The sequence below is a fragment of the Bos mutus genome, chromosome 3 (genome assembly GCF_027580195.1).
Source record: "Bos mutus isolate GX-2022 chromosome 3, NWIPB_WYAK_1.1, whole genome shotgun sequence".
Classification (NCBI taxonomy): Eukaryota; Metazoa; Chordata; class Mammalia; order Artiodactyla; family Bovidae; genus Bos; species Bos mutus.
This window is the reverse complement of record NC_091619.1, coordinates 99213108-99240226: the sequence shown is the minus strand read 5'-3', so window position 1 is coordinate 99240226 and position 27119 is coordinate 99213108. Positions and strand designations below refer to the sequence as shown.

Below are 27119 nucleotides of genomic sequence, written 5' to 3'. Positions count from 1 at the left end.
AGTTCCCCCACCAGGGATCGAACCCACGTGCCCTGCATTGGAAGGCACATTCCTAACCACTGGACTACCGGGGAAGCCCCACATAGGTACTCCTGAAAGTTTCAGCCTCTATTGCCATATATCATTAGAGTTAGCCTCCCCCTCATTTTAACCCTCCCCATTCTTAAATCAGACACCAGGCAGTCAAACTCTGCGTTTTGTGGTCTGTGGAGAAAAGATGAGGAGGTTGGGGTTTGCTCTTTAAACAAGCAGAGAGGGAAGAATGGAACCCACAGGCAACAGAACTGGGACAAAACCAAACGGGCCAAGCTGGAGAGGCAATTGCAGGGTAGGGAGTTGCAGGGCCGGAAGCGGGTTAGTGATCGAAGAAGGGTGGGCTTTCTCTTTGAATGAGACCTGCACCAGGCCTCACCATGGATGATGGGAAAGATGGCAGAGAAGTAGCAGCCCAGCCCCTGAGCTGCCTGCTCCCAGTGGCCCGCAGTTCCCAACAGAGGGGGGCAGCAGAGGGCTGATCTGGGACCCCAGGTACCTGAGGCCTTGATCCAAGGCTTGAGGCCTGGACTGGCAGCGGCCTGGCCCAGGCCAGGGAAAAACTACTCGTCTGGCGGGCTGCTCCTCAGCAGGCCTGTCCCTACTCACAACCGCAGGCAGTCACTTTCTGGTGGAGCCTGGCTGTTTTCTGGTGGGGAGGTACCCCAGAAATGGGAAGGGACCCTCTGGAGGTCCCATCCCTAGGGCGCCTCCAGGCAGGGCCTGTCTTAGCCCTGACTTTCTGCTTCCTGAGCCTGCGGTGCCTTGTGTGAGACTGTGGGTAGGCCCAGGCCCCTCTGCCGCCCTTTCTCCTCTTACTGGGGGGATACCTGTGGCAGGCGGAGAAGTGGAGGTGGCAGGCACGGCGGAGGCTGCGGCGGCGGCGGTGGCGATGGGGTGTAGGGAGGTAGGTGCCGTAATGAATGTGGACGGGAGGCGGAATGAGCGATCCATCTTTGCATGGGAGGGGAGGGGGCCGCGCGCCTCCCCCTCGACACACTCACACACTCAATCAGGCGCTGTCAGACCTCCGGCCGCCTGGCATTTTGGTGAAGAATCTCTCAGCTAAAAATTGTTGTCAGTCCCATTTCCTCGTTATCAGTGCAAGGGCTGAGGCAGCGCCCGGGGATTAGCAGAAGCGGCGAGCGCCCGCACCGCCATCCACTGCCGATAACACCCGGCCTCCCGCCTCACCTCCCCCATTCATCATCTTTAGCACTGACAGCCCATCCCAGTCCCTGTCCCCAGCCCCTCATGCTGCCCACGTCTCCCCACGATGCTGCTCAGCCTGGCTCCTGACCTCCCTGGGGAGCTAGGCTTCCTGAAGAGGGAATGGGATTCAACCCAGCGCGTCTGACCTGGACCCACCTGTGGCAGAGAGCTTTGGTGGGCTCAGGGGTAGGCGGGCACCAGCTGGAGTGAAGAATGCTCAAGGAGAAGATGCTTTCTGACAGCCTGCCCCTGCTGGGCTGGTCTGCCTACCTGCGATGCTGGCGGCGGTGTTGGAGAAGGCATTCCTGCATCAGACGGGCAGTTGGACTAAGGATTTCTGGAGGCCTCTCCAGTCTGAGACGGACTTCCCAGATTCTGGGAATTGTGGAAGGAGAGCCCGAGGATGCCTCGGAAGAGTAGGGGGTTGAAGAGTGCCTTCCCACCCCCAAAGGCCCACAGCCTCCTCCTCTGGGCCATCCCCAGCGGTTTTATGGCCCGTTTTATGGCCACTGTAATGGCCCAGGTCAAAAGCTTCAGGGAGCTGTATTCTGGGAATTATGCAAACGAGGAGCAGGCCCAGGGCCAGAGTATGGATTTTGTCATTAAACCTGGGCAGGCCATGTCGTTAGTGCAGTAAAACCCACGTCATGACCACAGGTCTCAATATAAAATTATAGGGAACACAGTGGGGGAGGGAAAGCAGGGGGCCCATGGCCATGCTGGCACCTTCCATGCTGGCACCCCCTGAGAACACGGGGATGTGATGCAGGCTGGAGGCTGCAGGGTGCCTACGCTGATCCCTGTGACTGCTCTTCCTGAAGTTGGGAGCCAGGAAGAGGACCCATTGTCCCAACAGGGAAACTGAGGCCAAGCTCGGAAAAGTAGAAGATCCCTGTGGCAGGAAAGCAGATGAACTGAGCACAGGTATATGGGAATGCTGATGCCTGCTTCCAGGTGCAGAGGGAGGAACTGGGGCTCTGGCAGCCCTAAGAACCATACCTGGTACCCCAGGCAGAGGGGGCTGAAACCCTGATATCTCTACCTCAGCTCTGATCTCATGCCCTAGATCCTAACCTTTCTCTATTCTTGTCTCTCACCATTTCCCCCTTCTGTCCCAGCCCCTACCTCAATGCTTGATTTCAACAGCCTTGTCAATTGTCCCTTAGTCACCCTCCATGCCTGCCAGCACGCGTTACCACCCTCCTCTGGCCCCTTCCTGCTCCCGCCCATCACCACCACCACAAGCACCCATTCCTGCCTCCCTCAGCCCTGACTAAGGCTGCACAGACTGGAGTCACTGACTTTCTTTTCCAGTTTTCTCGCTGGTTTGTGATCTTCTTGAGGCCAAGACTGTGTTTTCTTTATCTCTGAGCCCATTTCTCCTAGAATAATACATGACATAGAATAATTGTTTGATAAATATTTGAGGAATGAATAAATAAATGAAGCAATGAGATCATGAGCCAAGTACAGGGGTCCCTGCCCAGTTCTGAGCCTCAGTTTCCCCATCTGTAAAATAAAGATAATGGCTTGCAGAATTTCTAGGGTCTCACTCACCTCTGAGATTCTCTGGCTGAATAGAATGAGTCTAGAATCCTCACCTCCCCACTCCTAGACCAGGGCCACATCTGCCTCTTTTACTCAGAGCTGCCTTTTAGCTGTCCCCTGAATATCTGGGGCACAGCTACCAGGGCATATGATCAGCAGACCCCTTCCCCCCTAGAGACCTAGCCACACTGACTAGAGCCACCCCTACCCGACCCTGCCACACACAAAGCCTCCAGAGCAGACATCCCAGTTCTGCAAAGGTCATCTGGCTTCTGGGACAAGCAGCTCTTCATTTCTACCTCTCCTCCTTCCCTTCGTCTTCTCCACTATTTTGTTTCATCACTGAGAATCTAATCTATGCCAAGTCTTTTTTCAATTGTCTATAGATTAAAAGGTGACTAAGAATGGTCCTGGAGAAGGCAATGGCACCCCACTCCAGTACTCTTGCCTGGAAAATCCCATGGACGGAGGAGCCTGGTGGGCTGTAGTCCATGGGGTCGCGAAGAGTGGGACACGACTGAGCAACTTCACTTTCACTTTTCACTTTCATGCATTGGAGAAGGATATGGAAACCCACTCCAGTGTTCTTGCCTGGAGAATCCCAGGGATGGGGGAGCCTGGTGGGCTGCCGTCTATGGGGTCGCACAGAGTCGGACATGACTGAGGCGACTTAGCAGCAGCAAGAATGGTCCTGCCCACAAGAAGCTCACAACTCATTCATTCATTCATCCCTTTGCTCCCATTCTCTGCCTGGAATTCTTCTTAGGCACATGTTAAATTTTGTTTCTTTGGTGAAGCCTTCTCTTTTTCCACTCCTCCAAACACATATCTGGGATGAATCACTCCCTCCTCTGAACTCTCAGTTGATCTAGTCTGGGCATCCAGGAGAGCTATAATCTTGTGTCAAAGGGAGATAGGTTCTTGTGTTCAGCCTGAATAGGGAACTCCCTCAGACATAGGGTTGCTAGACCTAGCAAATAAAAATATAAGACATTCAGGTAAATTTGAATTCTAGAAAAACAATGAATAACTTTTAACATAAGTATATCCTGTGCCAATAGTTGAGACATACTAAAGTGAAAGTCGCTCAGTCGTGTCCAACTCTTTGTGACCCCATGGACTATAAAGTCCTGAATTCTCCAGGCCAGAATACTGGACTGGGTAGCCTTTCCCTTCTCCAGGGGATCTTCCTAACCCAGGGATCAAACCCAGGCCTCCTGCATTGCAGGTGGATTCTTTACCAGCTAAACCACAAGGGAAGCCCAAGAATACTGGAGTGGGTAGCTTATCCCTTTTCCAGCATCCCAACCCAGGAATCAAACTGGGGTCTCCTGCATTGCAGGTGGATTCTTTACCAACAAGCTATCAGGGAAGCTACAAGATGCCCAGTTGAATTTCTCATAAACAATTAATATTATTTTTAGTCTAAGTTTCCCCCTTTTGCCATGGAAAACTTACACTAAAAATAATATTGTTTATGTGAAATTCAGCTGGGCATTTTGTATTTAATCTGGCAACCCTACCCAGTCAACCATCTTAGTCATCACTGGCGTGGACTTTATCTCTCTAAAAGCTGATTTTGACCCTCTCCAAGCATCAGAAGAAAGAAGAAGCAGGGAGAAAGATCTGACCTTAAGCTAAAGAAGCCTTCCTTCCTACAATCAGAGTTTACATGGATAGTCAGGGATGTTTCTGGATGAATAGAGCTCCTCAACCCCATGCCTATAAGCAAAGGCTAGGGGAGCACTGGCTGGGCAGAGTGGCAAGGGTGGGAGTTTAGGAATCCCGAGAAGTGCACTAGGCAAACTTCAGGCCCCTTCCTACACAGTGAGCTCTGGTTACCATCAGGGACAGAGTTTAGGCTCCCAGGGGCCCCCCAAGTCAGCATAGCCAGTGCTAGACCCATGTGTGCTTGTGTATTGGGGGCACACAATTTGAAGGGCATTTTGGAAGGGAAGAGCTCAGAATCTGTTAGACTCACAGCAGCCAGTGAGGTTATCCAAGTGAGGAGTGAGACCTGAACTGGGAGAATGTAGATTCCAGGAATACTGAAGCAGAACGGACAGGACTTGGTGGTTAAATGAATGTGGGAGGGGGAGTAAAGCAAGGAAGGGGCCGAGGGCAAAGTGAAGGTTGCTGGCTTGAGTGACCAAGTGAACGCAGGTGTCTTTCACTGAGAAGAGCACTGGGTCTTTGCTGTCGCACGTGGACTTTCTCTTGCGGCGAGCAGGGGCTACTCTAGTTGTGCACAGGCTTCGCATCGTGGTGGCTTCTCTTGTTGCTCACCTGGGCTCTAGGGCACATGGGCTCAGTAGTTGTGGTGCACAGGCTTGGCTGCTCGCCAGCATGTGGGATCTTTCCAGACCAGGGATCAAACCTGTGTCCCCTGCCTTGGCAGGTGGATTCTTAACCACTGGACCATCAATGAAGTCCAAGTACTCAATTCTAGATGGTTGAGTTTGAGATTCTTGTAGGACATTCAGGCATTGATGTCCATTAAGTGTTTGGCTATCGGGGTCTGGAGAACATGGGAGGGATCTGGGGCAGAGAAACGGATGTCGGCAGGGCACAGGTGGGAGTCAGAGCCAATAAGAATACACAATATGGTCCCACAGGCAGAGAGAGAAGAGGAGAGGCCATGGAAAGGAGCATGGGGAAAAGAGAGGGGCTGGGAGAGAATGCTACCCTGGCAGTCACCCTGGTCCTTTTCAGTCTTTCCCACTCGACTGTGAGTACCTCAGGGCAGGGACTAGATCTGGTTATATTCTGTGTCCCCACTGCTGTGCACTAGGCCTGGCTCAGCACAGACATCAGACAATGTTTGTTGAATGACTGCAGGAACGATCCCTTTTCTCCCTCTTTTCTTCCTTCTCCTGCTTTGTAAAGTGTGAAAGCAGCAAGGAAAGGAGTGACAGAGGAGGCCCTGGATATTCCGGGTGACGCTGTGATTAAACCAAGACCTGCTTCACTAACGTGTGAAATGAAGTGATCAAGGTTTGATTGCACAGAGCATTGATTGCGTCCTGATAGATTTCCGAGAAGGGCAGCTGGCTGAGGAGGTGCTGTGCACGGCCACAGCCTCTGGAGCTGCAAAGCGGAATAATGTTCATGGGCTCTGAGACCCTCAGGCTCACCCTTCCTCCAGGCCAAGAAGCCCTAGGAGGCAGCAGAGGCTTGGGGTGGAGGATTGGGACGTGGCGTTTCTCTCCACGTATAGCCCAGCTTATATGTCTGTCTCTTCTTCCCTCACCAGGTAAGAAAAAGGCAGCAGCACTGTTTGACAGCCAGGCCCCTATTTGCCCCATCTGTCAGGTCCTGCTGAGGCCCAGCGAGCTACAGGAGCATATGGAGCAAGAACTAGAGCAGCTGGCCCAGCTGCCCGCCAGGTAAGCCACCTGCCAGAGGCCTCCACTCAGGGTTCTGGCCACCAGGTCCCAGCCTCTCACAGGCAGCAAGACCCTGCTGCCATTCTCCACCTGGCTTTCAATCCTCAGCTCCTCCGGCTGAATGGTGCTGCCTTTCTCTTCTTACTCTGTTTCCAGAGATATGAGGAGAGTGAGCTTTAAGTCTCAAAAAGGCACAAGAAAGGGGAGGAGCCTCAGAGCAGGGTGATGGAAGCAGGGACTGGGACTGGCAGCTTCCCGAGAAGTGCAGCCTGGGGTTGCCATCCACCTCCCCTATGAATCTCAAGGTGTGAAAGGTGACAACCTTGAGAACGTGCTCAGGCGTGTCTCCCTTGCTCCACCCCATCATCTTTGTCCCTGCCTGAAGGACTGGGTGGAGCCTCCTCCCAGAAGAGCCAAGGTTGTCAAAAGGAGCAGAGAAACAAATTACCCCAAAGCTTAGGGGTTTAAAGCAACCATTTCATGATGCTCATGGACTCTGTGGGGGTCAGGAATTCAGACAGAACACAGAGGGGGTGGCTTGTGTCTGTTTCACCCTGTCTGGGGCCCCAGCTGGGAAGGCTTGTTGGCTGGGAGCTGGGATCACCTGGCTCCTTCATTCACATGTCTGGTGGTTGATGTTGGCTGTCAGCAGGGACCTCAGCTGGGGCTGTAACCAAAGCACCTACACATGGCTGCTCCTTGTGGCCTGTGAGCAGGATAGCTCACAGTGTGGCAGCTGAAAGCATGAAAGCAAAATGTTCCAGCCAATGAGATCGAAGCTGGATTCCCTTTTATTAATCTAACCTCAGAAATCACTTAACCTCACTTCTGCTATACTCTCTTGGCAGTATTAACCTACCCAGATTTTAGGGACGGGAACATGTACCCCACCTTTTGATGGAGAAGGGGCAAGCTCCTCTTACAGAAGAGCATGTGGGCTCTAGCCACTCTGGGAAATAGTCAGCCACTGGGAATAGCCTGCCCCACGATTCCCAGTCCAAAAACCTGGATCAGTTCCAGTCAGCAGACTTGACTGATCCTCCTTCCTCTACCTTCTCACCTAATCCCCCATGCAGGGTGCAGGGGCCCAGAGGTGAACCAGAAATCGTCCCATGTAAGTTGGTGTAGCCACTATGGAGAACAGTATGGAAATTCCTCAGAAAACTAAAAATAGGATTACCATATGATCCAGCAATGCCACTCTTGGGCATATACCCAGACAAAACTATAATTCAAAAAGGTACATGCACCCCTAGGTTCATGGCACCGCTATTCACAATAGGCAAACCATGGAAGCAACCTAAACGTCCAGCGAGAGATGAATAGATAAAGAAGAGGCGGTGCATATACACAATGGAATGCTGCTGAGTCATAAAAAGGAACAAAATAATGCCATTTGCAGCAATACAGAGGCTCCCAGAGATTATCATACTAAGTGAAGTTAGAAAGAGAAAGACAAATACCATATGATGTCCCTTATATGTGGAATCTAAAATATGGAACAAATGAACTTATCCACAAAACAGACACAGACTCACAGACAGAGAGAGCAGGTGTGTGGTTGCCAAGGGGGAGGGAGGGAAAGGGACGGACCTGGGATTTGGGGTTGGCAGATGCAAACGATTACATTTAGAATGGCTGAACAACAAGGTCCTACTGTATAGCACAGGGAACTATATTCAATCTCCTGGAGTAAATCACAATGGAAAAGAATATTAAAAAAGAATGTGTGTGTGTGTGTATATAACTGAGCCACTGTGCTGTGCAGCAGACTATATTGTGTACAGTGTGTATGGGCACAACATTGCAAATCAACTATACTTCAATTTAAAAAAAAAAAGAAAGAAATGGTCCCACCCTCAGGAGCTCATAATAGGAGTAAGGAGAGCCAGGCATTAGCAACCTTGAGGGACGGAGACCGCTCTGTGGGATAGACAGGAGCTGTGGGAGAAACAAGACGGTACTGAACCCAGCACAGAGCAGAGAAGGCCTCCTGAGGGAGCTGAGGCCTGGGCTGAATTGAAGGCCAAAACACTACTTATCTATTGCTGTGTTACAAATTCTCCCCAAACGTCATGGCTTAAAAACAGCAAAACTTAATATTTCGCAGTTTCTGGGGGTCATCAATTCAGACACAGCTTAGTTGGGTAGTTGTGAGGGGTTGTGGCTTTTGGCTCAGGCTCTCAGGAGACTGCAGCCAGGATGTCAGCCAAGGCTGCAGTCGTCTGAAGGTTCCACTGGAGCTGCAGGACCCCTTCCCAGGATGGTTCTCTCACACAGCTGTTGGCAGGAGGCCTCAGTTCCTCGACGTGCAGGTCTCTCCATAGGGTTGCTACAGTTTCCCTGAGACATGGCGGTTGACTTCCCACAGAGGAAGTGATCCAAGAGAGAGGCTAGAGAGGAAGCCACAATGCCTTTTATGATCTAGTCTGGGAAGTCATACACTATGGCTTCTAATATATTTTATTCTACTCACTAGAAGCAGGTCAGCAAGTCCAGCCCACACTCCACAGAGGAGAATTAAACACTGTAAGTTCTACCTCTTGAAGGGAAGTAAGGTGAAAGCTGCTCAGTCGTGTCCGACTCTGAGACCCCACAGACTATACAGTCCATGGGATTCTCCAGGCCAGAACACTGGAGTGGGTGGCATTCCCTTCTCCAGGGGATCTTCCCAACCCAGGGATAGAACCCAGATCTCCCTCGTTGCTAGCAGATTCTTTACCAGCTGAGCTACCAGGGAAGCCTTGAAGGGGAGAGTACCAAAGAATTTGTGGGAATACTGAAAACTACCACAGAAGACTGTACTAATGATGATAATAATAGTCTTGTTGAATGCTGTGTGCCAAGAACTTTATACTAATTTATTCAGTCTTCACAACAACCACTGGTGTGTGTGTGCGCGTGTGTGCGCGTGCACTAAATTCCTTCAGTCCTGTCTGACTTTTTGTGACCCCATGGACTGTAGCCCACCAGGCTCCTCTGTCCATGGAATTTTCCCAGGCAGGAATACTGGAGCAGATTGCCATTTCCTACTCCAGGGATCTTCCCAACCCAGGGATCGAACCTGCCTCTCTTGAGTCTTCTGCATGGAGCAGGCAGATTCTTTACTGCACAACCTGGGAAGGGCTACCACTGCAGAGGGGGTGGTAATAATTATTAACTCCATTTTACAGACGAGGAAACTGAGATACAGAGGGGTTAAGTGACTTCTCTAAGGTTGCACAGCCTGTAAAGTGGTAAAGATAAGGGGTCAAAACCAAGCAATCTGACTCGAGAGCCCACACTTTTAACCACTCCCCTTCCCCTCAACAACACACACACCCAGGACTAGCCTAGAACAGAGAGGGGAAGCAACATCCTTCTGCAGTTGAGTTCCACACCTTGGCTATGCAGGAGTGCTTCTGGGTGGAGGACTTCCCAACAGAAATTGAGAACAGAGGCAGAGATGAAGGGACACCCGCCCCAGCCCCGCGCAAGGGTCTGGAGAGTGGGGGCCCGAGCTCTTTCTGCCTCCTCACTGGGGGCCACACCACAGCCTAGCCCCTGTGGCCCCATCCACGCACTGCCCAGGGCATCCACTTGTGCCCACATAAGTGTTCCACCCGCTCCCGTGACCCTCCGGCAATCCCTCCTGCCCCACAGCCTCTCAGAGGGTCCCCTACTTTCATATCTTTGGCTCCGGTCCATTTCTCCGCTCCCCGCCCCCCAGCCTTCACGGGTGCCCCAGCCCTCACCGTTAGCTCACGCGTCCCCCACTTCTGTGCCCCTCGTGCCCAGGCCCAGCCCAGCACCCCCTAACTCCTGGTACGTTTCCCCCCTCCTCAACCCGGTGTCTGACAGCCGGACAGCGGGATCTGCACAGCAAGTGAAATTCCCGTCGGATCGATAAAGCCGAAGCGCTGGCGGCGACGGGTCGATGGTTTTATCTGTCTCGGCCCCGCCGCGCCCGGCGCGCTGACAGTCCGACCGGCCGGCAAAGGCGTTCAAGGGCAGCCGCGCCCGCCGCCCCCTCCCCTCGCCTATACGCCCCCCCTCCCTGCGGCCGCTGCGCCCACCGGACTGCAGGCTGGACCTCCCCGCCGCCGCCCTCGTGATTTATCTGGATTTTTAATTGGAAAAAATTTGCGAATTAATTGATTTCAGGAACTTGCCAATTAACATTGTAATTGGGTGCGTGATAAATTCCCAAGGAGCGTGTCAGCTCCCTCCGGGCTGAGGGCCGTGGCGCCCGGGTGGGCGGGGAGGGCCCCCAGCCTTGGCTGCCCTTGCCCCGCCCCTGCCCGCTCTCCGGGAGACCGGAGGGGAGGAGAGGAGGTTGGGAGGGCTCGGAGACCCCCTCCCTCCTCTTCCCCACCTCAGTTCCGACCTGACAGGGGCCTTTGACCAGGTTATTTCACAGACAGGGAAACCGAGTCCTGCAGGAGGGCAGAGCCTGTGCGTGCATCGCTCAGAGTGTTCTGGGCAGAACCCAGGTGAGGGCGTCCCCAGCCACTGTGGCCTCCCCAGCTCTCTAGTCCGCCCCTCTGTCCTCTTCTTGGCTTCTGTCCTTTCTTTCCTCTCCTCTCCTCTCCAGCTGTCCCTTCCCCCTCTCACCCTCCCTTTGCCCCCACCCCCACCCCCTTCCCTCAGCCTGGCCAGCTCCTGAGTCTGTGGATGCTGCTGCCAGGGTGCTCTTCCTTCCATCGCCCTCCCACAGGGTCAGTCCCAGAGGCGTTCCTCTGGGTGGGCCTGGTTTGCGCTCTCTGCCCCCTTCTGCCCAACAGCACAGAGCATGCCCCCCACATAGCACGCTGCTATTTTTAGACACACCTAAGGGCTCACACTGGTTGGGCTTCCCTGGTGGCTCAGCTGGTAAAGAGTCCGCCTGCAGTGCTGGAGACATGGGTTCGATCCCTGGGTTGGGAAGATCCCCTGGAGAAGGGAACAGCTACCCAGTCCAGTATTCTGGCCTGGAGAATTCCATGGTCTGTATAGTTCATGGGGTCACAAAGAGTCAGACATGACTGAATGTCCCAAACTAGGGCTGGCTGGTTTTCACAGACACCAACACAAATGTATGTAGACAACATACAGTCACACACCCTCCCTCATTCCAATACAGATACATGTGCTCACACCTACCCCCTCAAAGAACCACTTCCCATGGATGCTCACCCCCACAGGCACACAGGCAGATAGACCCAGGAAGAAGAGTCAGAACTTCTGCTGGCAAAGCACTCACACTTCTCAAAACACTTGTACATTCGAGATCAGAGGCAATGCCCCCACACACTCCCTCACCTCATCCTCTCTTTACCCCTTTCAGTCCTGCACAGGCATTCCAACTGACCCCAGGATTCAGCTAGCTGGACCAAGAACAGCAAAGTTAGATTGGGGACAGATAGTGGAGAGCCTTCAGTGCCGGAGGGTCACCTTTGAGTTGGGGAATTAGAATATCTGTGAGCTGGAGAAGCTTAATCAGAGAGCTGAGCTGTAGGAGAATCGCTCTGGAGGTGGCATGGAGCAGAATTTGGGGGTAGAAGCAAGGAAGCAAGTGAGGAAGTTAGGCAGGGTCCAGGGGACAGATGATGAGGCTCACCTAGGACAATGGCAGTGGCAGTGGGAACAGAGAAGAAAGAATGGTGAGAGACTGGTGGGGGACTAAGCAAGAGAACTTAGCTGATTACTTGTGGGGCACTTACTGACTTCGCTTTCTGACTTGACTCACAGGAACGGTGTCAATAGTAGAGAAGCAGGTATCTGAGGGAAGGAGGAGACAGTAGACAGAGCTCTGGGTGCCCTGAGCTTTCTCTGGGATGGTGATAGTGTGGACGTGGACAGTCAGACAGACTGGCAGGAACATAGATGGGAGCTGGAGATTGATGGGCAGGTTGGACAGTGGTCCCCAAACTTCTCTGTGGCCCTCAGACAGGAGTTTCTACCCAGAAATAGGAAAGAACCGTGGACTCTTTCAGAGATCCACAGAACTGAAACTGAGGCTTGGCTTAGAGGGCCCTGAGCTCAGAGACCTTTTTCTGGAGGCTTCCTCAGCCACTCTGAGATCTGGTTTAGTCAGTGTTTTAAAGGGCCTGGAAGGAGCCAGAGGGAGGCTGGGTGACTCTAGAGGAGAGGCGGGGTGTGGAGATGGCAGTGCCCCCAGCCCCACTTAAGCCTTATTTAAGGCCGGCCTCGGTGTTTGGTTGGGTAATGAACTAGATAAACAATTCCCCAAATAGATTAAAACGAAGTGTAACTTACAAAGGCGGCTGGTGATGATGGTTTATTCCCGGGCAGCACACCATTTCTTTATTTCCAAGGATAATTCAGTGTAAATCACCTTAATTAAAAGTGTCAGCCCAGCCCATGAATATTGTACTTAGGAACGCGTTTCCTGGGTCCCAGTTATAATTTAAAACCCATGGATCACTAGGCAGCGAGTGACTGAGAAGGGAGGAAATCGTTGGGGGCGGGCTGTGGAAACTGGGAGGGACGAAGGCAGAGCCGAGTGGATGGGCTGGGCGGGAGCCTGGCTGCCAGCGGCTCGGGGCTCAGAGTTCTCCTCTCCAAGGTGGGCCCCTCGCCAGACTCCTCTCTCTGGGGGAAGCAAGCACACTTGGAGGTAATCAGGTTGTTGGAGGAAAGGTAGGGAGGGCGGGGGGAGGGGGGTACTCGCTCTGGGAGAGGGAAGGAGTCTGACCAGTCCAACTGGAGGGAAGGTGAAGAGGATTGCAGGAAAAGATCCAGAGGACTGGCCAAGGGAGAGGCTGGACATCCTGGCCCTGAATGTCTTCATGTCTGTTCACCGGCAGAGTAAACGAAAGCTCAGAGTCAGCAGGGCCCTCCCAAAGTGGAGAGAGTAAAAGAACTCAGAGCTCAGCCCTCCATCCTGAGTGTCTTTAGGAGGCAGTGGGGCCAACAGAAAAGCAGCACTCTGGACTCAGATAGGAACGCAAATCCCAGACCCTGCCTGGGCTGTGTGAGCAGTGAGGTGTCACCCAGCCCACCAGTCAACTCTAAAGTTTTTGTGAAGATCAAAGAGATGACACGCTTGAAGCCCATGCCTGTCACATGTGGTGGGTGCACAACAATTGTTCAGTCTTGCCTCTTCCATTTCACCCTGATTCTGCTCAGAAAACACTCAGACCTCAGTCCAGGGGCCTGGTGGGAACAGTGTCATATAGTAGATGCCTCATTTCTCTCGCTGTAGGTCCAGGAATGGGGCTGGTAGCAGGGCGACAACAGCATTTGTTAGCGGAATGAAGGAAAGATAAAAGTAACAGACTCACATCTAGTTGTTCCTCAATGGCAGCTCAGTTTCCTCTCTGTATCCCTTGTGCCCGGATCAGGAGCAGGAACATGGGGACCACTTATGAACAAAATGCCACTGAACGGAACCCAGTTTGGTGGTCTATTCCTGTCTGTGATGCCCCCACTGTGTGATCAGACAGGCAGACAGCTGGTTTTTGTTGGTTTTTTTTTAATATTTTGGCCACATCATGTGCCATGCAGGATCTTAGTTCCCTGACCGGAAATCAAACCCACAGCCCCCCCTACCCCCACCACGAGCTATTTTTACACTCAGATCTTAGTCTCAGCCTGCTGCCAAGCTACCGGCCCCTTCACTGACGTACGTGTCTGCTTCTGTGGGTGTGTCCACGTACGGCTGCATTTGTGGCTGCCTGAGTGTTGGGCGTGTGGCAGCACACGTGGGTGTCTGTACCTGTGCATGCTTGTGTGAAGGTGGGCATGTGAGCAGCTCTTCATCCGGGCCTGGGTGACAGTTGTGAATGTCTTTAAGGACACGGCCCTGGGAACATGACTGTGCCTGTGCCTCTGTGTGCATGCCTGAACCTCGGTGTGACCACACGTTGACAGAATTATAGAGACAATGGATATGTGCATATCTGCCTTTACACCAGGGTTTCTCAACCTCAGCACCATTAACATTTGGGCTGGGTAGTTTTTTGTTGTGAGGGGCTATCCAGTACGCTCTAGGATGGTTAATCCCCTGTACCCACTACATGCCAGGAGAAAACTGCCCGCTCCCAGCTATGATGATCAAAAATGTCTCCAAGTGTTGCCAGTTGTCCTCTGGGGGGCAAATGGCCCTGGATGGAGAACCTCTACTTTATCCAGCTCTGCCTATGCCTTTGCTCACATATTAGGTGTGTCATGCCTGTCCCCGTGGGTGTTCCGTGTCCACACAGCCTGCGTGCGCCCAGGTGTCTGCCCTGGCTGTGTCTTCTGTGCTGTATGGATCTCTCGGGTGTGCTCTACCTGTACTGCTTGTATGTGCATGGGAACCCTATGGGAATGCGCTGTTTCTGCCTCCTGCCGTGTTCCAGCCGGCGCCTGTGTGTGCGTGTGTTTGTGTGCATGTGCTAGCACGTGCGTGAATGTGTGAGCACAGATGTGGTGAGCATAGAGGGGGCAGCAGGGCGGGAGGGACAGGAACAGGGATATTAATGTTTCTGAAGTGGATCTGATTTGATACGTCTTGTTCCATTGTCAGCATCTGTTTAGCGGGGATTTGTAATACTTTGTGGCTCTGGATCACTCATGCTTAGCGCTGGGATGTGGCCTTGCATACCAATTTTGTTATTAAACACAGTCCTCGCCTCCCCCACAGCCCATCCATCACCTCCCCCACCCCAGCCCCCGCCTGCTCCGAGCCACCCACCATATTTCAGGGCCCAGCTCCCGCCCGCCCGCCGCACCCGATGCCGGAGGGCCTGGGGCTGACAAATTGAATCAGGAGGAGATCATTCCTGGCCTAACGCAGTTTGCAGCATGTTGGAGGGAGAAGTGACAAGAGCCATGGCAGTTCCATCACCCCCCTCCCATAGGAGCTGAGTGCAGGCTGGGGACAGGGGATGGAGGGAGGGCAGGACAGGCACAATCCTCAGGACTGACAGCATGGGTCAGGTGAAGCCCCTTCCCTCAGATCCACAAGACAGCCTGCCACGCCTCGTGTCTGTCCCCCCCGCCCGGGAGCCAACTCTGGCCCCTAACCCCCGATGGAGGCTGAGCCGAGCCGGGCAACGCTGGCTGTCTTCTCCCCCTGGGGTCTTCTTGCTGTTCTCTTGCATGCCCTGGGCAGCAAGTGGAATGGTCACCCTGTCCTCTTCTTTCTTGGCAGCAAGAACTCCCTTCTGAAGGATGCCATGGCTCCAGGCACCCCCAAGGTAGGTGGACAATTGTGTTTTTTTTCCTATCCATCCTAACATAGGCCCACCCAGAACTGGTTCCTGAAAAAAAGGAGCTCCTCTTGGATCCCCAGCTGTCGTCAGGGTTTGATCGTCAGCCTGGGGTCTCGGGCTGCCCTGTGCACTCGAGCACATGCATGCAGTCTGAGTGGGAGCTGGAGTATGCTCATCTGACTCCCTCCTCTTCCAGTCAAGATGGGGTCAAAGCCAAGAATGAACCGGGGGAGTGGGGGACCCAGACACTGTAAGTCTGGAGAGACTCAGAAGGAGGAAGGTGAGCTGCACCAGGTAAAGAAAAATATAGACATGCAGGTCAAGACAGCTGGTACGGGGCCTTACAAAGCCAGCCCATGGGATGAGTGCATGAGCTTTGTCCTGAGGGCAGCAGGGAACCAGAGAGGATGTGGGGCTCATTTGAGACCATCTGACTCTCTGAACAGACACTATGAAAGGGAAGCTTGAAAGCATCAGATGGAGAAAGGAAGAGTGAAGGACAGTGGCTCAAAAGAGGGGTCAGAGGCCTCAGCAGGATGGCATGACTCGAACCGAGAACTCTCATAGGTGGCCACAGAGGGAGACGGTACTGTGTCCTCAAGGGGGATGATGTTTTGAAGGAGTGGGGACCTGGGGAGGAAGACTAAACCCTTACCGAGTGTCCTCTTTCCCCCACCCCTCAGTCAGGTGGCATCCTATCTTAATAAATTCTCACAATGACTTGTAAAGGCAGGAATCCTCAGCCCTTTCTATAGGGAGTGAGGAATGAGTGGATGAAACTTACTTTCTGGCTATGCCACAGGGCTTGTAGGATCTTAGTTCCCCAACCAGGGGATGAACCTGCACCCTTGGCAGTCAAAGTGCAGAGTCCAAACCACTGGTCCACCAGGGAATGCCTCAGAATGGATGAAATCAGTCAGTGAGTGTGTGTGGAGCAATTAGAGCAGAAGCCAAGAACAGAGTCTGGGACTCCTGTGGGGGCGGGGTCAAGAGAAGGCCCCAGAGCCACAGAAGGAGCAGAAGAGGAACAGTGATGAGTAAGGAGGGGCACAGGAGAGCATGGTGTCCTGGGGCCCTAAGGGAAAAAAAATCTCAAACTGTCTGGGGTGGTCACATGTCAAACAGGAGGGCTGGAGAAGGAGGCTGTCGTATTTAGAGGTCTTATAGGCACAGGTGACCTCTGAGAGGGCACTTTTGGGAAAAGGAGCCAGAGTGAAAATATTACTTCCAGGGGGTTGGCCCGTCTCCCCTGCAGGCCTGTCTAAAGGAGTGGACTCCACCTCCATGCACTCAACACAGCAAGGTAGACAGAGGAGGGGCAGGGGGCCTAGCCCAGGTCTGGACAGATGCAGGCCCTGGCCAAGAAACCAAAGCCCTCCCAGCCCTAAAGGTAAAAGATGTGGGGGGAGAAGTCACACTGGCTAAGCCTAGCCCAGCCTGCAGTCTTCAATGGAGACAGGTCACCAGGTCAGGCACAACCACTGACCTGACACCTAAGCGCGGCTGGCAGGGCTAGGGACTTGACCCCAGTGAGGCCTCTGTTCAAAGCACACACACACAGACCACATTCATACTTGGTTCCCCGCATGCACAGATGCACACCCACTCACCTACCCCTAGCCCATCAGAATACTTACACAGGAAATCTTAAACATGTGCGGATTCCTGCAACCACCACCGTCTGGATTATTGATAATCAGATTCGGAGGCAATGGCCACCACTTACTCACTTCTAGATGTAAGTTCATGCCCCCAAAGCTGAGGATTTTAGGGTCTGTCTTGCGCCTTGACCCAGGCTTTAGGGAAGCAGGTCATGGATGGAAGAGGCACGAGGTATAAGGTTCAAGCAAGAGACTGAGAGGACAGGGAGAAGGAGGGAGGGAGGAGGAGGAGAGGGCGAGGGGGCCTCAGACAAGATTGATGGCCTCGTTGCCATTAAGAAAAAAATTAGCCGGTGGCGGCTATCATATTAAAGGGTGAAGAAGCCGTGAATTATTTTCTTAAAGATCTTATCGCTTACAATGATAATTTTACCTTCCAAAAGGCCACTTTTAATGAGGCGAAGAGCCAGGCAAAAAGTCATGATTTAATGCTGGGATTTTTTTTTTCAAAACACATTTTACTGCTTTTTGGTCCATGTTTAAAAAGCGCCAGTGACCTTTTTTTATTCCGTTTGCCCCAGGTGTAATTCTGAGGCCTCTCAGGGCTTCTAACCTAGAGAGAATGAGAGCGAGCACGCGCAAGCAAATGAGCTCAAGCTTTCTCCTGATGGAGGGGCGGGGGCCCCACAATGTCGTCCCTCCTCAGCATCCTCCTTGGGACCAGAGGAGGAGGACATTGCCTGAAAGCCCACCTCTTCTCTGAGCTGGGAGCTGAGGCACTCACTAGGCCTCCCACTGGGCCAGGGTGGGTGAGGAAGGGGCTCCGAGTTGCAGGGAATCCCACCCCAGGCCCTGCCCGGCCTCCTCCCCAATCCAGCTCCTGGGCTGAGGCCGAGTCAGGGAGCCCTGCCAGACCAGCAGCTGCCCCCTCCCCTCCCAGGGCCCTCAGGCGTGAGGATGTGCAGCGTGGCCACCGCATGCGGGTCACATCCTAAGGCTCAGTTGGAGATGAAGGATAAATGGCTGCTCCATCTTTCCCAGATTGCTTTCTTTGGGCTGTCACTGGCGATTTGGCATGGTTTTCTAGGCTGGGGAGGCCTCCGAGGGAATTGTATGCTTCCGGCTCAGAGCTGTGCAGGCTGGAGAAGGTGGAGGGTGGGGGGGCCGCGGGAAGTATGGATTGCTTTCAGGCCTCCAGGCCCCCAGTTTGCAGCTGAACAGGCCTTGGCACAAGCCAGCAAGAGCAGGCTGAATGTGCCATGTAGTATTTAGAACTGTGGAGCTCGCGAAGTTTAAAGCAGACAGTTTATTAATCTAAACTGCGGGCATATGTAGAAGAGGCCATGCGGGATTGACACAGGGGGGATTACTTTTGCTGTGGTTTTTGCTGGGATCACCGCCACAGCACAGGGAGAAGTGGAGCCAGCGCACATCCCTAGCTGCATGGAGGAAACTCATACATAATATTTAATTTACTTTCTCCATAGCGGGGCTGCCACCAGCCTGTATTAGGGGCAAGCACAGTGGCAGGGATGTGGCTCTACCCCAACCCTTCAGGGTCCCAGAGTCTCTGCTCCCTACGGGAAAACAAAGCCTATATAGCCTCAGCCCCCTGGGAGGCCTGCCCCACAGGGACAGAGATTAGTTGGGGTGGAGGAGACTGGACCCTCTCCAGGGGCTTCCACCCATCCCCAGGATCAAGCCATCCTCTCCCACAACCAGACTCCGGGGCCTGACCACATGCCTTTAGAATCTCAAGTGTAGCCTCCACCCCTCTGCCCTCCTTTTCTTTGCCCCTCTCCTAAAAGCGCCATAGGACCCAACACCCTAGGGGATGGACTGTAGGTCTCACTCAGCCTGAGGCCATGTGTCCTTTTTCTTCTTTCAGTCCCTCTTGTTGTCCGCTTCCATCAAGAGGGAAGGAGAGTCTCCGACGGCATCACCACACTCGTCAGCCACCGACGACCTGCACCACTCAGACAGATACCAGGTGAGCAGGGCAAGCTGGGCACTTGGATGAGTCTGTCAGAGTTAACCCAGTTAACTCCTCCTCTCCCCAGAAGACGGGCGGGGGACTGAACTGTGTTTGGTTCCCGTTGTGTGTAATGACCCTAAGTGAACCAGAAGGCACAGGTGTCATGGAACGTGCCTTACATAGACAGACTTTAGGGAGAGATGCCAAGGTCATCTGGGCCTGGATAGGCTCTTCTGAAGCATCCCAGCCATCTGCCCTCTAGGGTTCAGTGTCATCAAGGACCCAGGGATGTGGCCCAGCATCACCTAAAGACTTCACACTTCAAAAACCAGAATCCCCTGAGCCATCAATTCTGCCAGACCATAGTGCTGGGCATGGTGGGGGTAGAATACTGCCTGTGAGTGCCTTGGGCAAACAGAATAGGAATAACCATACAATCCTCAAGCAGCAAAGCAGGAGGGGATTTAAGGGGAACATTCCAGCTTATCCAGACCTTCTTTGTGGAGGGAAGGAGAAAGGGCTTCCCTAGAAGCTTGTGTCTGAGAAGAGACAGAGCCCCACCTGCAGGAGCCCATCAGAGGGTGTAACACAGAGCCTGCTCCAAGGAACATGTGCCTAAATGGCAGTGGGGCTTCTCAGGGAGCCGTGATGTGACAAGAGAAACGCAGCCCTGACTAATGCAAAGAAACAAGGTGGCAGGGACCTGTCATCTCGGGCAGGGAACCAGGGTCACTGAGGGCACTCAGGAAGCCTTTCCTGGAATTTGAGGTCTTCTCTCTGGGTGCCTCTTCCTCCCCACTGACACAGCCTGGCATCAGGTACAGAGCTTGGTGAGTGAAATACCACGTACAGACTGTATACCAGCTTCCACTGGCACCTCCTCTGTTCGATGCTTCTGTATGCGACTCAAAGTACAGAGCCCAAAGTTTCAGCTCTGGGGAGGGATCCCTACTCTTGTGACCCCTAGTTTAAGAAAGGCAGTCAGTCCTCACCTAGACAATCCTGCTTCGAGATGGAGCAATGACCCAACTTGAGGGAATTCTGGGATAGGGAGATAGGGCTCCATCCCAGAGAATTCCACTCCCAAGGGAAACAGAGCCCTGCTTTGGAGGCTCTTCTGTCTACTTCAGCCACAGCATCAGCCCCACTATTTGCTGAGCCAGGGAGAGTAACCATCAGGCACAGATATGGCACGCTAGACACAGGCTAGGTGTGCTAAGGAATGGCACCAAGGCCTCCAGGGCCATACACATTGATTTAGATTCAACCTGTATTTCCAGCTTCCATTCCTAATACTGCCTTCTATGAACCCTGTGGTCTATGGTCACCAGATTAATGCTAACCACTCTTTGGCTGTGCCATTGCTTTCTTGCCTCTGTGTGTTTTTACACATGCTGTTTTTAATGGGATTATTTTACCCCACCCTATCAAATTCCTATTTATTCTTCAACAAACTGCCCCAATCTCCTCTGCTCTAGGAAGCCTTTCTGGACTAGCATTCTCTTCTCATGACCCCTGCGTGTCCCTGTCATTGCTCTGATCACCCTATACTGTGATCACCCATTTAATGTTTCCGTTATCTGCTGCTGCTACTGCTGCTAAGTTGCTTCAGTCGTGTCAGACTCTGTGCGACCCCACAGACGGCAGCCCACCAGGCTCCCCCATCCCTGGGATTCTCCAGGCAAGAATACTGGAGTGGGTTGCCAGTTCCTTCTCCAATGCATGAAAGTGAAAAGTCAAAGTGAAGTCGCTCAGTCGTGTCCGACTCTTAGCGACCCCATGGACTGCAGCCCACCAGGCTCCTCCGTCCATGGGATTTTCCAGGCAAGAGTACTGGAGTGGGGTGCCGTTGCTTTCTCCGTTCGGTTATCTACAAGTATATAACAAGCCATCCCCAAATTTAGTGGCTTAAGACAACTTTGATTTCTCATGATTCTGTCGGTTGACTAGACCTTTCCTCATTCATGAAGCTCATTCAGCTGGAGGACTAGCTGGGCTGGAAAGTCCAAAATGGCCTGACCACATGTTGGGAGATCAGGGATGTTGATTTTCTTCCATATGATCTGTCATCCTCCAGTAGGTTAGACTGACTGCCTTACTTGGCAGTCTCAGGGCAGTGTCATGCCAAGAGGGTGAAGGCCAAAGATGCAAGGCCTCTTGAGGCCTAGACTCTAGAACTCACCCATCACTTGGCAGAGCAAGTCACAGGGCTAATACATAATCAAGGCATGAGGAAATGCAGCTTGTGATAGGAGGAACTGTGAAGAGTTGTGAACATACTTTATCTATCATGATAAGACTCACTCTTGCATTAGATTGGGGTGGGGGGGTGCTCTCTAAGGCAAAAACGTCTTATCCTTCTTTACTCCCTGCCTTTACTCAACCATGTATCTAGTACTCATGCTCAGTTCAGTGTCCTTGCCTTCAAGAGGTTAGATTTGCAGATAGATAATTTCTAAGTACTTTAAATGCTATGCGGAGAGGCAATGGCACCCCACTCCAGTACTCTTGCCTGGAAAATCCCATGGACGGAGGAGCCTGGTAGGCTGCAGTCCATGGGGTCGCTAGGAGTTGGATACGATTGAGCGACTTCACTTTCCCTTTTCACTTTCATGCACTGGAGAAGGAAATGGCAACCCACTCCAGTGTTTTTGCCTGGAGAATCCCAGGGACGGGGAGCCTAGTGGGCTGCCGTCTATGGGGTCGCACAGAGTCAGACACGACTGAAGCGTCCTAGCAGTTAAATGCTATGATGGGAGTGTAAATAAGTTTCTAGGAGAGCACAGTGGAAAGAGAAAAATCAGAATAAGATTCACAGAGGAGGTAATGACTGAACAGAATGAGCAGGAGTTCACTTTGGTGGACAAGGAAGAAAAGATATTCCCGACCAAGGCAACACTATGTGCAAAGGACACAGGTGTAACACAGAATGATGTATCTGGGGACCCACCAGCAGCTCAGTTTTGTTAGAATGTAAAACACAAGGGGAACTGGTAGAAGGTGAAGCTCGAATTCCATGATCTATACACAATGCCTGGCATGTAGTAGTTGCTCAATTATGTTGTTTAAAAAAATCATCAAACTTGGCTTTGAAATCAGAGGGGACTGGTTTCTGCTTTGGATTCCCATTTACTTAGCCCCTGCTGGGTTACCTAACCCTTTAACCATTACCTCACTTTACCCTCATAGCAACTGTGCAAGCTAGAATTCACTGCCCCAATTTATTGCTAAGGAAACGGGCCTAGAGAGAAGTGACTTTTCTAAACACACATATATGTGAAGAACCAAGTCAGGCTGAGTCTGTCTGGCCCTGAATTCTAGGTTGCTTCCCAGCCCTCCAGTTGGGCTCAGGAACTTCCCTCATAAACATCCTCCTCTCCTTCCTACGGATTTCTTCTGCATGCCAGACCCTGCGCTGGGTGACTGCAAGGAGATGAGCTCCCAGGGAGAAGGGACAGGTCCAAACAATCAAAATATCCAAATTCAAAGTGAAGCCAAGGGACTGTGAAAACTAAAGAAGCAGCAACTAACCCAACATTGGGGGAAATGTGAAGTCTTCCCACCCAGACTCCTGTAGGATGAACAACAGTTAACCAAGCAGGGAATACGGGTGCATGGAGAATAATCTAGCCCAGAGTGCAGAGTATGGAGTGCTCAGAGAGCTACAGGTAGCTCTGCAACGCTGAGTGTCAGGAAGGCCAAAGGAGAGAGCAGGAATGGTAGGAGTCTGGAGAAGCAGGCAGAGGCGATCAGAGATGACCTGTATGCAGATAATCTCAGTGGAGAACCACTGAAAGATTTAAAGGGGAAGAAGGAAAGAGGGTCAATTTTGCATGATAGGAAATCACACTGCATGTAGTGTGAAGGATAGGGTACAGAGAAAAAAGCTGGAGATCAGAAAGCCAGATGGGTGACAGCTGCAAATTTAGAGAGCTCAGTAAGATTATGAACTACAGCAGTAAATCCCAGATAAGGTATAGCGACTGAAGAAACACACAGGGATGTCTTGCCTATGCCAAGTGCTGTGCCGAGCTCTGGGTTCACTCATGACTCACTCGAGGTCCCGTCCCTGGAGTGGTCTGATAAAAATCTGTATAAGCCATACTGAGGGTAGAGATTGAAGTAGAGAGGAAATGATATTTTTCAAACAGGTCTAGAAGGATAAGTAGGAGATACACAGAGGTGGAGATAAGAAGGTTTAAAAGACCTTTAAAGGTAGACTCTCTAAGATGAGAGAAGAATTGAGCGCGAGAAACTGAAGGAGGGTGGGATCAAGGACGACTCACTTTCAAGTTTCTGGTGTGGGCACACCAGAGTGGATGGTGGTATCCCGTTAGGAACTGAGAATCCTGGAGAAAAGCACTTGTTTGAGGATGCTGGGTTCCAACTCGTGGGTGTGCGTTACCAGTAGCAGCTCCAGGGGTTGTCCAGGAAACAGCTGAAATGTTTGGAATCCTCTAGTGTCCAGACTGCTGGGGGCTGGACAGTTGGGACTTACGGTGGCATGACCTGCGGCGATCAGGAAGTCCTACGCCACCTCCCCAGCAAAGGGGTAGAGGCGCGGGAGGCGGGAGCCGGGCGGGGCTCCGGGACGGAAGAAGCCCCGCGCTAGGAAGGGGCGTGGAGTTGGGTGGGAGGACCTCGCAGCCGCTAAAACCGGGGCGGGTTGGTTTTGGCGGGCGGTGGGAGGAACCCCTGGGCGGCCTCAGCCTGTTGCTGCCCGAGTGCGAGCAGCTGTTTCCTGGTCCTGGTCCGGCAGACCCACCCCTCCACCCGCCACTTCTTGAACTTTCACCCCCGGCGCGCGACGGCGGCGGGTCACATGATCAAGGCCAACATGGCCGCCGCCGCCGCTGGGAGCTGAGGTGCCGCCGCCGCCGGGCAGCCGGGGGGAATCCGCCCGCATCGCCGCCCTCGCCGGCCGGGCGGCCGCGGGGCCCGGAGCGCCGGAGGCCGGGGCTGGGGCGGCACCGCGCGGCGGCCTCCGGGGCCCGCTAGAGCAGCCCCCGGCGGCTATGCCGAGGGCCCGGAGCGGCCGGCGGAGCAGGGGGGCCGGCGGGAGGGAGGAAGTAGGTTTGTTTACGGGCTGTTTGGGGCGGGGCAGGCCTGGACCAGGGTCCGGAGCTGGGGCGGGGGCTGGGATTCCCGGCCGCGCTGACGCTGTCTTCTCTTTTTTGCATCTGCCCGGGATTTTCTCCCAGACCTTCTTGCGAGTGCGAGCCAACCGGCAGACCCGACTGAATGGTGAGTCTTGCACAGCCCCTCCCTTCGCCCCACCCCCGGCCTCCTCCCTCCCTCACTGCCTGCAGCTCCTGGCTCGCCTGGGTCTCTTCAACGTTAGGGCCCGTTGGTTTCCTCGCAATCACAGCGCCTCAGTATGTGCCGACTGAGGCTGCCGCCCTCAGTTTCCCCATCTGTTTAATGGAGGTGATTGTTGCCAGCTCTTGCGTGAGCCTCTCTAGGCCTTGAAGAACCCTGGGGGGCAATAAGTGGCAGAGAATGAGGAACAAGCCACACAATTCCACTTGGGAGCTCCGCTTTGAATTTGCAAACTGCTGGGACCTCACTGTACAAGCCGGCAGGGCGCTGAGAATGTTTTTCTTCCAGTTTTTAATCAGTGCCCAGTCGTGTGAATACAGCCTCTCTGCTGAGACTTGACAATGCAGTGAGATCTGGAGTTCCCACGGCAACAGGAACTAACTCATCCCAGGGCTCTTTGAGTTATCAGTCAGCCCACATTTCACAAAGGTGATCAGCGTGGGCTCAACAGCTCTTAGAGGCCTTGTCTGAAAGCACGCTGCGTATGCACTACCTGGCAGCCGCCCCCCCCCCCCCTTTTTGGATTCAAACCTCTGGAGCATTCCTGTTTGCTGAACAAACTGGATGATCTAGTTTTTTGTGCTGACTAGGGTGTGGTATATCTGGGGGTTGGCAGTAAGGGGCTTGGGGGTCTCTGGACCAGCTGGTAAGGCCATCGATGTTCAAGATCCCCAGTTCCTGCCACTTGGTTTCTGCTGCCAGGCTGAGCCCCAGATTGGGAAAAGGAGAGCATTTATCATAGGCCGGCCCCATGTTAAGCGTCTTTATCATAACTGAGAGGGAGTGTTAACACTCGTTTTGTAGATGAGGAAACTGAGGCTGGGACAGGTGAAGTGGTTTTTTGAAAACCACACAGCTGGGATATAGCCGAGCCATGGTTTGAACCGGTTAACCCACTCTAGTATTCTTGCCTGGAGAATTCCATGGACAGAGGAACCTGATGGATTGTATTATAGTGCATGGGGTTGCAAAGAGTCGGACAGACTGAGCGATAAACACACACCTACCTCCAAAGCCTGTGCTGCTTGGACCATGCCATGCTGCCTCCTTGGCAATACTTTGACTTTTCCTGATAGTGGAAGCTTCCAGGTAGGGAACACACTTTTCCCTATCATGCTTTAGTAAGCTTAGTTCAGGACTTAGAAGATGGATGGCAAGAAAATAAGCAAACCTGCCTTGCTTATTTGAGAATTTCCAGGTGATGCCCAGTCCATCAGGGTGCTTTACTGGGACCACAAGGAGTTTTCTGGCATGGGTGGCTTGGGCGAGCAACGCATCCAGTGTCCTAGTTTCCTTGACAGTCCTGTGAGATTCACCTCTTTATTCAATTTATCAGTGTCTCTCATCGTCTCCTTCTTACCAGAGAGGCATTCCCTCCGGCTCTAGGCAGGTTAGGGGATGCACCTTTGTACCGGAGCATGGCTCCATACAGCCTTCTCGAACTCTCAGGGTCACTTGCTCAATGCCTTTCTGATACCTGACATCCCTTCTCCACCCCAGCCCTGGCTCTAGAGTGTCAAGGTGGATTGAGCCTGAGATGCCAAGGGTTAGGTCAGTCAAGGTGCAAGAGTCTAGATCTTTGTCCACAAAATCAAGTGGGCACCAGAACATGGTCACACCTGTAGTGAGAGCAGCAGAAACAGAGGAGATGGGCCAGGCTGCAGGCCAAGGCTTCCCAAACTCCATGCTCAGTCCTTGTGAGATGGTGGCTTTCCTGTTGATTTGGCTCTTTCTAGGGCTGCTCTATTCTGGAGTAACTCCCTGCTTCAGGCCCTCAACAGGCAGGAGCTGGGGTTCCAAGTGCTCCCCTAGCACATTCACAGGATCCGTCTTTGTTGATACTGATCAGCTGGGGGCACTCTTGGGACAAGAGAGCCTTTGAAGCTATGGAGTAAGGCATGGTTTCCTCTCCTGCCTTTGCCACTTTTTAGCTACCTGGGCGACTGCCTGATTGAGCTTTAAGTATCTTTATCTGGAAAAATGCTTAATACAACCTGGTTTCCAGATATAGAATAAAATGAGCTTCCTTGTGTAAGGCAGTTAAATCTTACACACAGCTGAAGCTCTAAATTGTAACTTATCAACTGTCACCTGCATCACTGTTCACCAGTGTCTCACTCCCTAGCCTGCGTTGATGAGCCTTCCACTAGGATCAGTATCCACGAGAAAGTTCTTTCTGGTCTTGCAGTGGGGAACCCTTCCTTCCTTGGCTGGCTCCACCCCCGCCCTAATCAGTCTGGTCTCCAAGGGGCTAGCTCTGCATCAAGGGAGGAGATAGAGGGAACAGAGTCCCTTGTTTTGACCCCTTCCTGCTTCAGTGACAGGAGGGCTGCAGAGAGGGATTAGTGAGCTAATTAGAAATGATTGCATCTCTCAGCATTAATTAGCAGTGCTGTGGGCTTGCAGTGTGCACTTTGGAATTGAGCCCCCTGTGGGACAGCATGGCAGGCAGCCCTCTGCCTCGGGGGCCTGCCAGCCCCTCTTCACTGATTAGAAATGATGGAACAGGTTCGGGTAGGCACGGTAAGGGCTACCCTCTCAGGATGTTCTGGACTCTCTGACTAGACCCGCTGTACCTTTATGACTGGGCCTCGATCTCCTCTTCTGTAAAATGGGACCAGCGGACCTGAGAAAAATCCTCCCTGGGGTGATTCTATATAGGAGACTGAGGGCTGTACCTCGGGCCTGCTGGCCCAGGAACAAAATGGTTTTAACTGATAAGTGAACAGCTGGCCAAATCAGGCCCCTGGAGAGACCTTGGATTCTAGCCAAGAGGTGATCTCTAAAGTTGTGTGTCTTGACTCTAAAAAAGCCTGCGTTCTTGGCCTTCTGGGGAGATACCTAGTAAGTGCCAAGGGGAGCATCT

At 52.8% G+C, this 27119-nt stretch overlaps 1 protein-coding gene across 3 annotated transcripts in view; it reads left to right on the top strand.

The window, feature by feature from the left end:
• The window catches only part of RNF220 (ring finger protein 220), a 272482-nt gene that overhangs the window by 229344 nt on the left and 16019 nt on the right, over positions 1-27119 (top strand). For 2 of the 3 annotated variants that reach the window (XM_005894180.3, XM_070368184.1), the window contains exons 2-5: positions 6047-6179; positions 15298-15343; positions 18848-18949; positions 24136-24178. In XM_005894180.3, the coding sequence (XP_005894242.1) occupies positions 6047-6179; positions 15298-15343; positions 18848-18949; positions 24136-24178 (324 nt within the window). Of the gene's footprint in view, positions 1-6046; positions 6180-15297; positions 15344-18847; positions 18950-23777; positions 24004-24135; positions 24179-27119 lie in introns of those variants that run through there. The other variant, XM_070368183.1, reaches the window with a different exon arrangement.